Source organism: Atheta coriaria, unplaced genomic scaffold (genome assembly GCF_025399875.1).
Source record: "Atheta coriaria isolate IRGN ID8LTWV9N9 unplaced genomic scaffold, Caltech_Dcor_3.1 hic_scaffold_6_pilon, whole genome shotgun sequence".
Taxonomy (NCBI): Eukaryota; Metazoa; Arthropoda; class Insecta; order Coleoptera; family Staphylinidae; genus Dalotia; species Dalotia coriaria.
In genome coordinates this window covers 8,128,074-8,145,443 of record NW_027045448.1, presented here as the reverse complement: position 1 = coordinate 8,145,443, position 17,370 = coordinate 8,128,074, and the positions used below count along the sequence as shown (strand labels likewise).

Genomic DNA, 17,370 nt, shown 5'->3' with positions numbered 1-17,370 from the left:
GTGTTTAAGTACTCACTCAGTGTACGCGGCGCGGCGACTTAAGTCGCTTTCGGTTTGTTGGCTAGTCGTATCTATACGACTGTCCAGCCCGCGACGGGCCCGGTACTTCGGGTTGATAAACGAGGGATTAGTTTGTCTCCTTCGTATATTGATGAGGTGCGTTTCGGATGCGTGCGTTAAACCTTCACCACAGAATCCCAGCAGACGCATATAACGAGAGAAAAAAAAAACGAACACAGAAACAACGAAACGTGGGAATCGACATTCTCACGCTTGGCACACACAACATTTGGAACATTTCCGAGTGTCACGAGACCAAAATTCAAGTTAAGTCAGTTTAGCGATGAAAAATTAACGTTTGAAAATTGGTAGACATTTACGATCGCTTCGAGCGCGTCTTAATTGCTTGACCAATGACCAGACTCTTGTGGCTAGTTCTGAATTTAATTCTCAATTCGGAATACTAACTTAAGTCACTATTCGATTACGATTGGAGTGGTTTGTGCAGCGCGGTTCGAGTCAATTAAAGCGTCGACGGTCGCACACGTCTCTTGCATTTTTAACTTTCAGGCGAGTTAAATGCCGGCGACTTGGTATTGGTCTCGGTCGCTGAGCGTCGCAGGTATTGGGTCTTAAATCGCGAGATAAGGTCCTATTAACACCTACGGTCACGTGACTCGCGCACTCCGCGCTTATCTCGACTTCTACCACAGCGCATTTACTTACTTTAGCCAAGCCAGCGGAGTTTAAGTGTAAGCTTTAGTCTTACTTAGCTTTAGTTACTTAAGCGTGCATTGCTCGGAGGGTGGGTCTCTTAATTGGCATATCTGATGCGCGAAGTGGATTACATCGCGTCGAGGCGAACTTTAAGTAAAGTGCGACCGGAGGAAAAAAGTGAGGTGCGCACGATTTTGCGTGCGCACGTATAAATATTGACGCTTGATTAAGTTTTAACGTCTGCGCCGCAAAGATTACGCCTTAATTAGTTGATGTTTATTGAGGCGTCGGGCGACAGATGTCGCTACATGGATTTGTTTCCGTTGAAGACGGCTTAACTTATGTAAAACAGGCCTAAATTCGATAATCAGCTTAACCAAATATCAAAAAATCCAATTATCATAAAAAAAATCAGATTTAAATGTCATCTATGTTAAGAATGTCGATTGCGACACTTTCTCAACAAATTTTATTGACATTTCTAAAACATGTTTCTCTCGACTCCTACGTTTGAAGCATAGAAAATTTCAAAATTTTCGAAACTGGTTCATTTTGTCGATAAAAATGGTTTCAGTGTTAAAAGTCACTTAGCAGTGACATTTTTGTTGTTCGTTTTCGTCCGCCAGGTAGTCTCGGCCAGGTATAAGCTCGGCGACTCTTTTACAATAAAACGCGCGCCCACGCACGGTAACCGAGACGAAGTCCGAGATAAGCGAAACGTACTCGTGCTCGAACAGAAAACTCTTCGGAGTTTATCACACCGAAAGCAAAACATAAAATAGAGTAGTGCTACATATACAACAGAGCATTTTAAAAACGTTATGTTTTATGGGCTATTCGCCAGATGGCAGTATATTAATTAAGCTTGATTAGTAGGTGTTTTTTCTTCGCTGACGTTTTGATTTTCATGATTGAAACGAATAGAAATCGCATTAATCAGCCGCAAGTGGTGCGTGAATTGCGCGCCCTGTCGAGCATCATTTGCACTCCACTTCGTTAACTCGATGAGAGTGGCAGGCAGCGAGGACTTTGGCCGGACTTTACTTCAGCTCGATTCGATTCGCGGCGATTGGTCGTCGCCAGTTTGTTGCGCGCTAAATAAATAGAGTGCATATAAATTATTCAAACGCCGGCCGGGAGAACGCGCACAACACAAACGCGCCTGCATTATGCATTTCACATTCGCATTCCGCACGCTTTATTTACTTAACGTTGCGACTTGAGCGCAAGCTCGAATCCGTAAACGCAAAAAATTCTTGAGCGCGCTAGCAGAATCTTGTAGGTACTAGCGCTCGTTTGAGGTTATGCGCGCTCGTTTGTGTTGCATTTTCAATGCGACTGCTCGATTGAGATACGCGGGGGCGTTGCTGTCGCATTTACATTTACAATTCCGACGTCGACGCTGGGACGTGCAAAATGCTGTGTTCTCGGCGCTCTAATCAGCATGCGCTTACGCATGCGCATGATGCAATTTATCGGTCGGTTGTGTTGTCAATGTTATGTTTGTGAAACGCGTTTGTCGCTTGTCACTCGTCGTCGAGATGAATTACATGCTACATCACTCACAACAGAATGAAATCAAAATTCTGTGATTTTTATATGAAATAAAAATATTTTGTTGGTTTTGCAGGGTGAGTGGAAGTCCTGGCGGCGGACTCCAACTGTTGGGAAGGGAACTCCATCCCGCCTATCGCCTGCCACACCACATGGAGTACATCTACTCGCTGCAGCATTCGACGGCGAATATTCACGGTAAGTCCACCCCTAGATGGCGTTACTTTGTAAAATGTATTGTTTTGCGCATGGTGGCGGCCATTGCTGTTTGTTTAATATGTTCGATGTTTTAGTTCTGTCTAGCGCCACGCAGACGCACTTCTTGTCGTCGTAAACGTCGGCCGTCGCCATGGTTGTGCATTTTTTATAGCTCTGCACGCCGCCGCTCGCCGGGATATTTTAATATCTAATAAAATAATGCACACGCCTGCCAGCACGCCGTGATATTATTCCTTCTCTTGCGTCGCAAGTTTATACAATAAACTATACGATTTTATTGTTTGACGTTTATTTACACGTGCGTGCACGCCGCGCTTTCGATTTTCAAGTCCAATTCCGAGGTCTCGAAAACGCCTCGGCGTCGAATTCGATCTTTATTAAATTTACGCAGCGACCGCGCTCGTAAAATGCAAACAACGAGGCCTACGAACGCGACTTTAAACTCTCCGAGCTTAGCGTAAGCTCGAATCTCAAGAACGCGCACGCTGATCATATCGCCTCTTTTATTCGTTGTGATTCTTGTTATATCGCGGTAATATGCGAGTAGGCACACCTTGCTTAGACGCGAATCGCGTAAACTATCATTATTACACCTGGCGAACACTAATTGTATAATAATTGAAGCGTAATTGAAAGATAATTGTTAGGCAATCATCATAACACCTCTTCATAATTGAATACTCAACAAGACAACTGCTTTATTTACAGCCGCTATTATTATTTCCTCTATTGTTGTTGATTCCGATGTTTTTATGTAGCAAAAATCATTTTCCTGTAAATAATGTTGTTTAATTGAAAATGTTGCCGCATTAATAGACTCATTTCTTATAATAGCCCCGTAGTTGTGGGTAGGAAACGGCAGTCGCGCATTCAATTACATGGAGTATTATTAGTATTCCAGAAGCGAGACGTGCGCGCCGGACGAACCTCCGACTTCCATGCAACTCGCGTGGACGCATGGACGCCAGCTTCACCTCGTTACGATGCGGACGCTTCGGAATATAATAATAATATCGCCACAACCGCACCGGATACGCGCGCGCACGAGGCGTAGGTGGTACTAAAATTACCTACAACTACAAAGCATCCAGTGGTCTTTTGTTGTTTTATAGTTTATAGGGGATGCCTAAGTACGCCCGCATATTGATATCAAATTTATGATAATACGCACTAAATAATGGAGGAAGTCTTTTGTTTTGGCGGCGCGCGCGTACCGTTTCCCGGGCTAACCAACACGATTTAATCTGCAGCTGAAGACTATGAAGAGAAAATTGAATTGCAATAATAAATTCATTGCATAATTATATTTATGGCGTAATTGTGATCGATAATTAAATTACGTTATACTCAACCCAGTGTATATTAAATTGTCTCGTTGTCTCAATTTAAAATATAATTTTCCATGCAGATGAGAGAAGAGTACAAGGTGTGTTTTAATAACTCAGATATAATTTCGTGTCAGTTACCGTACTCGTTTGTGAGCTCTTCACGTTTTGATTATATAACTATTTTAAAATAAATAATAATGCGGAAGATAAACAAATCATTACAACTCTTTTCGAAAAACAACAAAGCAGTTTTTGAAAAAACAAAAAAGTGTCAACCGCCAAAAGTTGTGGAGGCAAATGGTGTTGCGCCTAAAATTAACGCGTTTGAACGCATTAAGAAGTCGTCATGTCGACAGGCTCGTGGCGAGCATGGCGTGGCGCATGCTGACAGATTAAATTTACTCTTGCGCATCGCGCAAGACGCACTGCCACGCATTATTGCCTCCTAACGCTCGGCCGGAGATTACAAAACTGAAGTTTGGAAATCGTCCACTGTCCCGCTGTCCGCATCCACGTCCACGAGAAGCCCGTTTGATTATAAATCACGCTTTGTGACTTTTAGCGACGTGCGCGCTCGTTGTCGGTTTTTGATTTTATTAATACACGCGACAACCTGACGCGTTATAATTCAAAATTACTTACCTCTTCACTGCGTTCGCTTCTAAATTAGGTTCGGATCAAGATGAATTCTCCAGTCTTGTGTGGGAAATAATTTTATTCGCGCATGCTGGAGGTAAAATTAGATGAAATTTATTCGTCTCGAAGAGTACGCGTTGCGCTTGCACGTGTTGCGCGCGAAACTCTTCGCCAGCACAGACGATTCCATTAAGACGGTAATTAGAAATTTAATAATCCCTAGCGTCGTAAATTTGTTCCTAATGCGGAGCGGTGCGAGACGCACCTGAGCCGTTTATTTACATTTTGCTTTTACGCACACCGGGCGCGTCTTTCTTTTAATTGTGCGCAACCCGCGCGTTTTATTTACGCGCGGGGTTCTAAATTGAACCGACTCGGCAGTAAAATCATTACGAGCGATAATTATATCTTTAGAAACCGCGTGCGCGGTATGCGCACATGCGAACAGGATGTGCCCAAGATGTCAGCGGTGTGATGCGCGCCACATGCTGGGAGGTTGCGTTGGTTTGTGGACGCCCTGTAGATAATGGCACATGTGTCGTGGCTTCGCTCGTTTTCATCTGTTTAAAAAGGAATAAAACAGGAGGAAGCCGTGCGTTGACTTGACTGATTGACTGAGAAACGTCAACGGTGCGCTATCATTAATTAACAAAGACCTCAACCAGAGCATATTTATACGCGAGCATGTATAATAAATTTGTTTTGTTTTATATTTTCCAGGGTTGGGATTGTCGCCAGAATATCTTGGCGCCCGAGGGCTGACAGAGTTGCACCCGGGGGCGTCGACGCTGGCGAGCAGCGACTACCCGTTCAGCATCGATGGTTCGCGGCTGAACAGTCCCCGGCCGGGGTCAATCCGGGCATCACGGAAACGCGCCCTCTCGTCATCGCCCTATTCGGATTCGTTCGATATCAACTCGATGATCCGTTTCTCGCCGAATTCGCTTGCATCCATTGTTAATGGATCGCGTTCATCTTCGGCGAGCGGTAGCTATGGCCACCTGTCTGCGGGGGCGCTTAGCCCTGCGCTTAGCATGCACCCCGGCGTTCACCTGCAACAACTCCAGGCGCATCTTATGCGTAGCGCTGGATCTCTCCTGCCTCTGCCACCAGCACCTACGGCGCCTCATCCAATGTACTCTCTGGGGCATCACCCTTTACATGTCAGCTCCTCCACGACCAATAGCCACAAGACTGATGCGTTGATGCGCAAGAAATCCGATGCCAATACGATAATTTCGGTTGATGATGGTGTGCGAAAGCCCAGGATCAAAAAGGAGCCTAATCTGGCCCCATCTTGTAATAATAACGAAGGTGGAGATCCTAGCGATTTGAAGGATGAGCCAGGGGATTTCATAGAGACAAATTGTCATTGGCGGGAGTGTGGCACTGAATTTCCCACCCAAGACGACTTGGTAAAACACATTAATAATGATCATATTCACGCGAATAAGAAATCATTTGTGTGTCGGTGGGAGGGATGTTCCCGGGCGGAAAAACCCTTTAAGGCGCAATATATGCTTGTCGTACATATGCGCCGTCACACGGGGGAAAAACCGCACAAGTGTACGTTTGAGGGTTGCGTGAAGGCGTACTCGAGGCTGGAGAACCTAAAGACGCACTTGAGATCCCACACTGGGGAAAAACCCTACACCTGCGAGTATCCAGGATGCTCAAAGGCTTTCAGTAATGCTTCGGATCGGGCTAAGCATCAAAATCGCACACATAGTAATGAGGTAAGTTTGATTACATTAGTTTAACAAATATAATAAATGAGTAAATTCAAATATTGCTCTTAACTTGCTACCCTTGGAATTGTGTAAGTTTTTCTGTAAAATCAAACTGTATTGCATGATCGTCATATTAATTTATTTTTATTTTTATTAGAAACCTTATGTCTGCAAAGCACCTGGTTGTACAAAACGTTATACCGATCCCAGTTCACTCCGAAAACACGTGAAAACTGTTCATGGAGCTGAATTTTACGCGAATAAGAAGCACAAGGGTATCGACGGCGGTTCTGATGATGGTCCTACTGGATTAGATTCATCCCCTCGCAGTGAGGATATGCAGAGTCACAAAACGGCGAGTCTTAGCTCCCCGAGTATAAAGTCCGAGTCCGACGTCAACTCTCCCGGTCATCAGCAGCAAGGAAGCCCACTGGGTGTCACACAATTGGCAGGTGGTTTTGGCGACGACCTTGCCGATGCATCCGTGCAGAGGGCAGGCGGGCCGCTGGACGATCCCGCATGGCCTTACGACGCAGAAGACCTGGAAATTGATGATCTCCCTATTGTTTTGCGCGCTATGGTTCAAATCGGATCGGATCGTGGTAGCACCGGTGGTGGTGGTGGTATGGGTGGTGGCTTTGCTAGAAATAGACTGAAGCCTCGACTCCAGGCTAAACCCATTATCCCATCATTACCACCACCGTCCGCTGGAGTCCAACGGAAAACTTTGGGAATCACCGACCTGAACAGGCGGATAACTGATCTCAAAGTTGAAGGTGGTGTTCAGACTCAGAACAACCTTAAAGGCCAAATGACTGATGTACACTCAAGATTGCAGCCTATTGGGCAGGGTCACACTCAAGCTCAAATCCGACGAGACAGTAATTCTACTGTCAGTTCGTACTACGGCAGTATGCGCAGTGCGGACATGAGCAGAAAGAGTAGTGTGGCATCGCAGGCCTCCAGTATGTTGCGCCCTGTGGCAGGACCAAGCTCATTCTACGATCCCATTTCGGCTGGTAGCTCCAGAAGATCAAGTCAGTTATCCACCGTGACGACAGGAGGCGTTAGCTTACCTCCACCACCGCCGTCTCATCTTTTGGCTGGCCAACTGCAAAAGATCCAAGCTGGTAACAAACCACCCACCCCTACAAGTAACTTGGTTCTACAGGTAATTATACAAATTTAAGTAACTATATTTAACAGATTATAACTATTTTTTATACATTTCAGACACAAAATGTTTCCCTGCAGCAGACAGCCTTGCAACAATCCTGGTTATCCATGGATTTATCGACGGTACGGCAATCTACAACTACCACACACAGTACCGACACGCGTCGAGCATCAGAACCATGTCATACGCTTACAGACCGAAAGAGCCCACCACCCCGACCTTCTTCAGTTACCCTTTCGCCACTCAAGGGCTCATGCACTGAGTTGCACCCTAATCAAGCAGTGGTTCTTGATGAGGTTGGTGAGGGAGAGATGGTAGAAAACAAACTGGTCATTCCTGATGAGATGGTTCACTATCTGAACCAAGTTGCCGACACCCAAAACGACTTCGCTGCAACTCCAAGCTGGAACGAACAGAAGCCGGTACCAAGCCCCAATGTAAATGTTAACCAGGCATTCAATCAAGCCAATGTTATGTCTCCATCGTCTAATCCAATGATGCCGGCTTCTCCTGGAAGTAATTTGAATCAGATGATTGCTTCCCCCGCAAGTAATCTCAATCAGATGATGCACTCACCAGCATCGAATCTGAATCAAATGATCGCTTCTCCTGCTAGCAATTTAAATCAAATGATGCCTTCACCGGCAGCGAATCTAAATCAAGTGATTGCATCTCCAGCGAGTAATTTGAATCAAATGATGCCGTCACCATCATCCACTTTCAATCAACAAATGATGCCTTCCCCGTCTTCGAACTATAACATTTCAAATCCTTTAGTTTCTCCCGGCGTTCAAGGAGTGCAAAATGTGGGCATTCCGCAGTCGCCTGCCTCCAATATGAGTCAGATGATGCATTCTCCGATGTCGATGCAATCGCGCTGTCATTCGCAACTGATGTCGCCAAACTCGCAACATAACGGCATGATGAAGAGTCCGGCACACTGTGCGAACAACACTAACATGTACAGCATGAACAATCACAATTGCTACAATGTGCAGGCCCAACAGCAACAAATGGGACTACAGCAACATCAACATCATAATCAGCCTCAAAATAATTGCTATATGTGGGAAAACAATATGCAGCAACCGAACCAAAATGGCGGCCAGCACAATATGTGCCAGTCGCGGAATTATCAATGTCGGCCACAATCGAGCGCGAGTTTTGTTAGCAATATGCATAATAGCAATCAACAGTGCTATCCCAACAATCAGGTCACTCACAATCATGGGCATGCGCATGTTACTCCGCATGGAGTATGCAACACAATGAATTACAACAATTGTAATCCGCAGCAACAACCTCAGCCTCCTATCAATTATTGCAACACGGCGTATACATGTGTCTCAAATGAGCCGTTAGCGTCCCCAGCAATTGCCACCCCCGCGCCGACTGACATGGTAGGCCAACCCCAGCAAGCTCAGATGGCTCGTCCGTGCAACCACTTTGATAATTGTTATCAGCGTCAACAACAGCCTCATCCCCAGATGAACCCGTGCAATTGCAGTTGTACGAATGGCAACATGTACAAATTTTCGCACGGCAAAAACGGTGAAATTCAATGTAAAGATATCAGCCAGTCACAAATGTCTCCAGGCATTGTTCCGCAACCAGTCCAAGCTCAAGGCAATATTACCGCGATACAACCTGCAAACGCGCAATCCACGAGTTTGCAACCAGTTGCAATGCGTCACGATACTTATCAACGCACTCTGGAGTACGTACAGAATTGCCAATCATGGGTTGGTGCTGGACAGAACAGCGAAACAGTGACGAGCAGTACGCATCCTTTGGCTGCCAAGTGCACTGACACCGGCAGCTCCAACATGATCATCAATGATATGACCTCATCCCTGAGCTCGCTCTTGGAGGAGAATCGCTATTTACAGATGATCCAATAACGGGAAATTGATCGTATTCAGCGAAAACAATGTGTACCTTGTGATATTATAAGAAATTAATATGTTTTGATAAGGTCTTTAATAATAATGCAATGAAAATGCCCGCGAATCTTTTGACAAACGTTCATGTTTGAAACAAAATGGAAAATGGCTTTAACGAAAAATGTCTAAACAATTTAACTGACGTTGGGGGTAAAAAGATAATTGTTGTAACTTATTTTATATTGCCGCATCTTCGGCTTGAAATTGTCATACCTGGAGATTGGAGTTGATTTAGATTTGTATTTGCGGACTGCAGATCTCACAATGTTAGGGTTTTTTTTTTGTTTAAATGTCTGTAAGGCGTTCAGCCATCTACTGCCATGTTTTATTGTGTAATAAACGAAGCGATGATTTTTGTAATATTTTTATATAGAGAGAAAACACAAATTTGATTTTTATTGAAATTTATGAGAATGATGACTCATTGTTACATTTTTTATTTAATGCTCTAGGAAGTAAGTAAATCCGACTATTACTGTAAATATGTTTAAGATTATCGTATTGAGGCTTTTGAGAAGCGTTGTGAGGAATATTGAATTTACTTAATGATATAAATAAATTAAGTGCTAAAGTAAACTGCCGAGTTTTATATTTACTTTGTGTTAACATTTTTTATAGTGGAGAAGAGAGTGGGAGAAATAAGAAGAGGGTGTAAGAAAAAAGGTGGGGTTGGTGAATACATTTAATTTGTTTGGCGGCGAGTCGTTCTGTAAGACAGAACGGTTTGACATTCCACTGCTTCGAGTGCGTCCACAATTCTCGGCCTGTTTTGTTTATTACAACGGGTCATACCCAGGATACTCAAGCAACTTAACAATTTTCTACATGGGGATCATCGCCTTAGAGAGCTCGCCTGATGGTAATTGATACGACGCACTAGCGTATGCTTGTTGTGCAAAACTCTCAACTGTTAGCCAGGTATAGTTTAGATACACGTATCCATGTTTGTGTTTGTATGTACACATTTTTTTGTTGAGCGCGTCGCAATAGCAAAACCGCGTGACCGCATGCAGTTGTACGCAGTTCCATTTCGGTTACCGGATGAATCGTGCGCGTTCATCGCGACTAGTTTTGTATCGGCAGATCATAAATCGATAGTAAATTGATTTATATTTAATAAACAATCGACGACTACTCGAATTTACTGGAATTTTTGCCAGATTGTAATCTATCGGCGGATTATTTTAAGCGTATGAAATTATACTCGTAGTGCACTCGTGTTGCCCAGCATGTGCATTGCGTACGTGTTCGGCGGCAGTCAGTTGACTCCTAAAAAATTACATGGATTTGTGTTAATTCGAATAAATAGACAACATATATGCCCGAACAAGAGGTTTATAAATGGAGTGGCCTTGCAATTTGTAATATCCATCGCATTTGCAGTTGCGCATATTTTTAAGCAATTGGAATTAATAGTCGCTGGTGTTTTTCTTTTAAAAAATGTATGTATTTGTAAATGTTGTCAATAAAACAAATTATAATTTTTTCATTCGTATTTCTTTGTGGTATCCTCTTTGTCGTTTTCAGTTTTAAATAATATGGCACATAAGTTTTATGTGTGTGCAGCGGGTATAACATAACTGTTGCTTGAATTGTGTTGTTGTTGTTTTTAAAAACATGATTAAAGTAGAAACATAAATAGAAGAATCAAATAAGAACAATAAGAACACTCGGTGGTCGAGTGGAGACGTGCACCTGCTGGCATGCTAGCAGACACGGATCGAATCTCAGGTGTAGAAGGCATTTTTCTCAAATAGAAAAATATCAGGTGAAATTTGGGTTGCATATATGAATTGCAACGAAATATAAGAGAAATTGAAATGCAAGTGAAGGCAATAAGAGATGTAAGAAAGTAAATGGATAACGGGAGAACAGAGAAATAAATAGAAGGAGTAGTAGAGAATAGGAGAAGATAGAAGGAAGAGAACAGAGAGTAGAGTAGATAAGAGGAGGAGATAGAAGAAAGACAACAGGGGAGGATCAGATTTTTAAATTTTTTGGCACGTGTCGTTATAAGACAGTCTACGGTCGATCTCCCAGAGCGCCTCCGGCGCTCTGGTCGATCGCCCACTGCTTCGACCCATCCATTGCTCCCGGCCCATCCTACAGCTACGATGTCTCTGCGCTTCATCCCCGGAATTATCAGGCATATCAACAATTTTTATGGTGGGGATCACCCCCGGAGAGAGGGATTTCCTTATAAGAACAATCCTTATAAGGTCTTGTTCAAATATTTCTAAGTTTTAAGTCGTCTCAAGAGAGGTGACACTTAAAAATATTCTTACAAGTTCTAACCTGTACCTGAAATGAAAAAAGGAGTACACAAATCATACAGGATACCTTAACAATTTTTATAGAGGGGATCATCCCCTGAGAGAGACAACTCTCTTAGAGACCTCTACCTGAAATTATAGAAGGGGTACATTCAAAGCATAAGACATAATATTTCTTAACATTTCTTTATTAATAAATACAATGTAAAATAATACAACTTTAGATTTCACAAGTCAACAGAATACGTGACGCCATATTGAAACTGGACTTACGACCCGCATAGCCGCGCACATACAAGTAAGAACTACTTTGCAAAGTTCTACCGGGTTAATGAAATTAGCAAATAGCCAATTTTTCAGGTGATTGAAAATGGAAACAAATAAACATATGACGTCATTTTAAAACATGTTTATGCCCTGCATAGCTGCCATATGCAAGCGGCTACCAAATTACAAAAAATAACACTAGAAAGTAGCGAATTGCACCCTGTTTTCACGTGACATCAATAGAAAATTATATACAGGATGTTATCAAAAGAAAATCATCAATTTTAAAATGAAAATGGCTCCAAAACAATAAATATTGCCAATTGGTGGCTGGGCATAAAGGAAAATTTCCCTACAGGATGTTGTCGAAAGAAAATTTTTAATTTAAAATCACACCAAAATCCCAAAGATTGCCAATTTATCACTGGGCAATAAGGAAAATTTATATATATTACGACAAAAATTTATATGTATCACAAATAAAAAAAAAAAACAAAAGTGCATGTTTTATTACCTGTTTCCTATTGTTTATCTGGAAGAGCTGATAGGTGTAGATTATAATAAACAATTTAATTACTAATAATTATGATTTTATTAAAAATCTTTTAAAGAAATACTAAATTAGGCTCTTCTCAAAAAAACAACAATCAAGCACGAAAAACGGTATCTAGTGGGAACGAATACGGAGCCGACGGAACGCAATAATATTTCAACACTTGCTTTACAACGACCATGTGACGTTTATTCCTACTTATTTTTAGAGTGTTTACTTATTTCACTGATCACTTTTTTAGTGCATCAGGTAATTAAAGAAAGTACTGAAACAGAAAAAAGAACACGTGTGTGTGAACTCGCACTATGATGCACACTTAATTAAATACGTTTTGTCGGATTATGAACATGTACTATTTTAACACACAATTTTCCCGGAATATCCTACCAGGGACAACCGTTAACTACACTTACTTAAAATTACGAATAGGATACATATTTCTAATTCCAAATTTCAGCACAGAAATAATCCAATAGCCGACACGCACATGTAAACACGAGTTTTATAATCATTTTACGCGCAAATCATCCTTAGCAAAACACTCCACACGTCTGTTGTCACTAGGTGCCGGAATTAATGCTGATTTATATTCAATACAATTTAATGTAATGTAATCGGAATGCATGAAAGAATGATGCCGAGCCGCGTGCTGGTAAGAACAGAATGAAGCGGTCAAACGTTCGTAGCGTGAGAAGCAGCATTGCGCACGTTTATAGCGATATAAAAACTTGTTTATACACAAACCCCGATAAGCGTGTAGAATTGAAATAGAACATTTCTGATGTACACTAAAATAAATTAAAATATAATATTTCAAGACCGCGTTTGCGTGGTGTACTAAAAAAACTACAATTCCTAGCGCAACGAGTACTAGTGCTTATACCCACAACTATCAATATAACTCGCGTTACGGAATTTTCTCGCAATAAATTTCGATACAGGGAAATAAACAATTAAATTCCGCATCTGGGAAAATTATTCCTAACTTTGTTTAAGACCGCGTTCACGTGTTATAATAAAAAAAACTACAATTCCTAGCGCAACGAGTACTAGTGCGTATACACACAACTATCAATATAACTCGGGTAAGGGAATTTCTCGCAATAAATGTCGATATAGGGTAATAAAGAATTAAATTCCGCATCTGGGAAAATTATTCAGAACTTAGTTTAAGACCGCGTTTGCGTGTTATAATAAAAAGATTACAATTCCTAGCGCAACGAATACTAGTGCGTATACACACAACTATCAATATAACTCGCGTTACGGAATTTTCTCGCAATAAATTTCGATACAGAAAAATAAAGAATTAAATTCCGCATCTGGGAAAATTATTCCTAACTTAGTTTAAGACCGAGTTCGCGAGTTATAATAAAAAAAACTACAATTCCTAGCGCAACGAATACACGTGCTTATACACAGAACTATCAATATAACTCGCGTTATGGAATTTTCTCGCAATAAATTTCGATACCGAAAAATAAAGAATTAAATTTCGCATCTGAGAAAATTATTCCGAACTTAGTTTAAGACCGCGTTCGCGTGTTGTAATAAAAAAAAAACTACAAATCCTAGCGCAACGAGTACTAGTGCGTATACGCACAACTATCAATATAACTCGCGTTACGGAATTTTCTCGCAATAAATTTTGATACTGGGAAATTAAGAATTATATTCCGCATCTGGGAAAATTATTCCGAACTAAGCTTAAGACCGCGTTCGCGTGTTATACTAAAAAACTACTATTCCTAGCGCAACGAGTACTAGTGCGTATACACACAACTATCAATATAACTCGCGTTACGGAATTTTCTCGCAATAAATTTCGATACAGAAAAATAAAGAATTAAATTCCGCATCTGGGAAAATTATTCCGAACTTAGTTTAAGACCGCGTTCGCGTGTTATAATAAAAAAACTACAATTCCTAGCGCAACGAGTACTAGTGCGTATACACACAACTATCAATATAACTCGCGTTACGGAATTTTCTCGCAATAAATTTCGATACAGAAAAATAAAGAATTTAATTCGGCATCTGGGAAAATTATTCCGAACTTAGTTTAAGACCGCGTTCGCGTGTTATAATAAAAAGACTACAATTCCTAGCACAACGAGTACTAGTGCATATACACACAACTATCAATATAACTCGCGTTACGGAATTTTTTCGCAATAAATTTCGAAACTGAAAAATAAAGAATTAAATTCCGCATCTGGGAAAATTATTCCTAACTTAGTTTAAGACCGCGTTCGCGAGTTATAATAAAAAAAAAACTACAATTCCTAGCGCAACGAATACACGTGCGTATACACACAACTATCAATATAACTCGCGTTACGGAATTTTCTCGCAATAAATTTTGATACTTGGAAATTAAGAATTATATTCCGCATCTGGGAAAATTATTCCGAACTAAGCTTAAGACCGCGTTCGCGTGTTATACTAAAAAAACTACTATTCCTAGCGCAACGAGTACTAGTGCGTATACACACAACTATCAATATAACTCGCGTTACGGAATTTTCTCGCAATAAATTTCGATATAGAAAAATAAAGAATTTAATTCGACATCTGGGAAAATCATTCCGAACTTAGTTTAAGACGGCGTTCGCGTGTTATAATAAAAAGACTACAATTCCTAGCACAACGAGTACTAGTGCGTATACACACAACTATCAATATAACTCGCGTTACGGAATTTTCTCGCAATAAATTTCGATACAGAAAAATAAAGAATTAAATTGCGCATCTGGGAAAATTATTCCTAACTTAGTTTAAGACCTCGTTCGCGTGTTATACTAAAAAAACTACTATTCCTAGCGCAACGAGTACTAGTGCGTATACACACAACTATCAATATAACTCGCGTTACGGAATTTTCTCGCAATAAATTTCGATACAGAAAAATAAAGAATTAAATTGCGCATCTGGGAAAATTATTCCTAACTTAGTTTAAGACCTCGTTCGCGTGTTATACTAAAAAAACTACTATTCCTAGCGCAACGAGTACTAGTGCGTATACACACAACTATCAATATAACTCGCGTTACGGAATTTTCTCGCAATAAATTTCGATACAGAAAAATAAAGAATTAAATTGCGCATCTGGGAAAATTATTCCTAACTTAGTTTAAGACCTCGTTCGCGTGTTATACTAAAAAAACTACTATTCCTAGCGCAACGAGTACTAGTGCGTATACACACAACTATCAATATAACTCGCGTTACGGAATTTTCTCGCAATAAATTTCGATACAGAAAAATAAAGAATTAAATTGCGCATCTGGGAAAATTATTCCTAACTTAGTTTAAGACCTCGTTCGCGTGTTATACTAAAAAAACTACTATTCCTAGCGCAACGAGTACTAGTGCGTATACACACAACTATCAATATAACTCGCGTTGCGGAATTTTCTCGCAATAAATTTCGATACAGAAAAATAAAGAATTAAATTGCGCATCTGGGAAAATTATTCCTAACTTAGTTTAAGACCTCGTTCGCGTGTTATACTAAAAAAACTACTATTCCTAGCGCAACGAGTACTAGTGCGTATACACACAACTATCAATATAACTCGCGTTACGGAATTTTCTCGCAATAAATTTCGATACAGAAAAATAAAGAATTAAATTGCGCATCTGGGAAAATTATTCCTAACCGTTTAAGACCTCGTTCGCGTGTTATACTAAAAAAACTACTATTCCTAGCGCAACGAGTACTAGTGCGTATACACACAACTATCAATATAACTCGCGTTACGGAATTTTCTCGCAATAAATTTCGATACAGAAAAATAAAGAATTTAATTCGGCATCTGGGAAAATTATTCCGAACTTAGTTTAAGACCGCGTTCGCGTGTTATAATAAAAAAAACTACAATTCCTAGCGCAACGAGTACACGTGCGTATACACACAACTATCAATATAACTCGCGTTTCAGAATTTTCTCGCAATAAATTTCGATACAGAGAGATACAAAATTAAATTGCGCATCTACGAAAATTATTCCGAACTTACAGTCAGTGCCGGTTTTAGCAATACCAGCGCCAAGGGCGAGAATTCTACGGCGCCACCTAAATGCAATTCAAACCCATACGAAAAAACCAGCCAAGTGCGAGTCGGCGTCCCTTAAAGTCCAGCGGCCCTGGGCGGTCACCCAATGTCCTAACGCCGGTACTGTTGTATTTGCTAATTGAGGATCGACAGGTCCTATTCTGAAAATGGATTTCAGTATAATTCCCCAGGCGAAGAGCAATCACCGACGGCCGACAAAACACTCGCACTAGTGAACCGTCTATTACACCGCGATTGATTGATTTAACGCGTGCACTTGCAAAACATGGTTAACCGCGCGATTCCGGCATATGCCATCAATTGTTTATTGAATATAAACCAAAATAAAAGATTATTATAGGAAGAAACAAAACTGGTCGCGATGAATGCACGTGACTCAATCTGTGTCCGAAATAAGACTGCATGTGCACAGCCGACGTCGACAACACGCGGCCAGCCACTAGGTTTGCGATGCATTCGCAGAATGCGTCCCTGAACGCAATTCAAAGAGATGTTTATTTACAAATATTAATAAACCCAGGAAGCCATAAAAGATTGAATAAATAAAAATATAATGTAAAGCGTAATACGAACAGAAAACCACGACATATCAAAGCATAATCTAAAATTTCAGGAAAAAACACCGAAAATTTACAAACATTGACGAATTTTTGCGTGACATCAATGGAAATGGATATATCCTACGCATAAAATTATTCAATTATAATTACCTCACCAGTATGTTTGGCCTAGGAATTGAAAAGACAATTTCTGAAACGGGAAAAAACATCAGTTAGAATAATTTGCACAATGCTAATTTTGGTCGGGGATGCCTTGCCACGAACAACAAAATCATAATAGAATATGAAGAATAAAAGAAAATGTTCTAAAAGGTCGTCTCCCTTTATCCATTTTT

General features: G+C 40.9%; 1 protein-coding gene and 1 long non-coding RNA gene across 4 annotated transcripts in view; one reads left to right on the top strand and one right to left on the bottom strand.

The window, feature by feature from the left end:
- ci (cubitus interruptus) overlaps positions 1-9,880 on the top strand; it is a 29,403-nt gene extending 19,523 nt beyond the window's left edge. For all 3 annotated transcript variants that reach the window (XM_065304659.1, XM_065304660.1, XM_065304661.1), the window contains exons 2-5: positions 2,348-2,469; positions 5,175-6,190; positions 6,342-7,355; positions 7,418-9,880. In XM_065304659.1, coding sequence (XP_065160731.1) covers positions 2,348-2,469; positions 5,175-6,190; positions 6,342-7,355; positions 7,418-9,262 — 3,997 coding nt within the window. In that variant the 3' untranslated portion in view covers positions 9,263-9,880. The remainder of the gene's footprint in view (positions 1-2,347; positions 2,470-5,174; positions 6,191-6,341; positions 7,356-7,417) is intronic.
- A 1,869-nt stretch (positions 9,881-11,749) lies between these two features.
- Positions 11,750-16,933, bottom strand: LOC135795031 (uncharacterized). Its single transcript, XR_010549012.1, has 2 exons — positions 16,419-16,933; positions 11,750-12,662 (listed from the first exon to the last, which is right to left on the bottom strand). It is a non-coding gene; the product is annotated as an uncharacterized lncRNA (long non-coding RNA).
- Between the last annotated feature and the right edge of the window lie 437 nt (positions 16,934-17,370).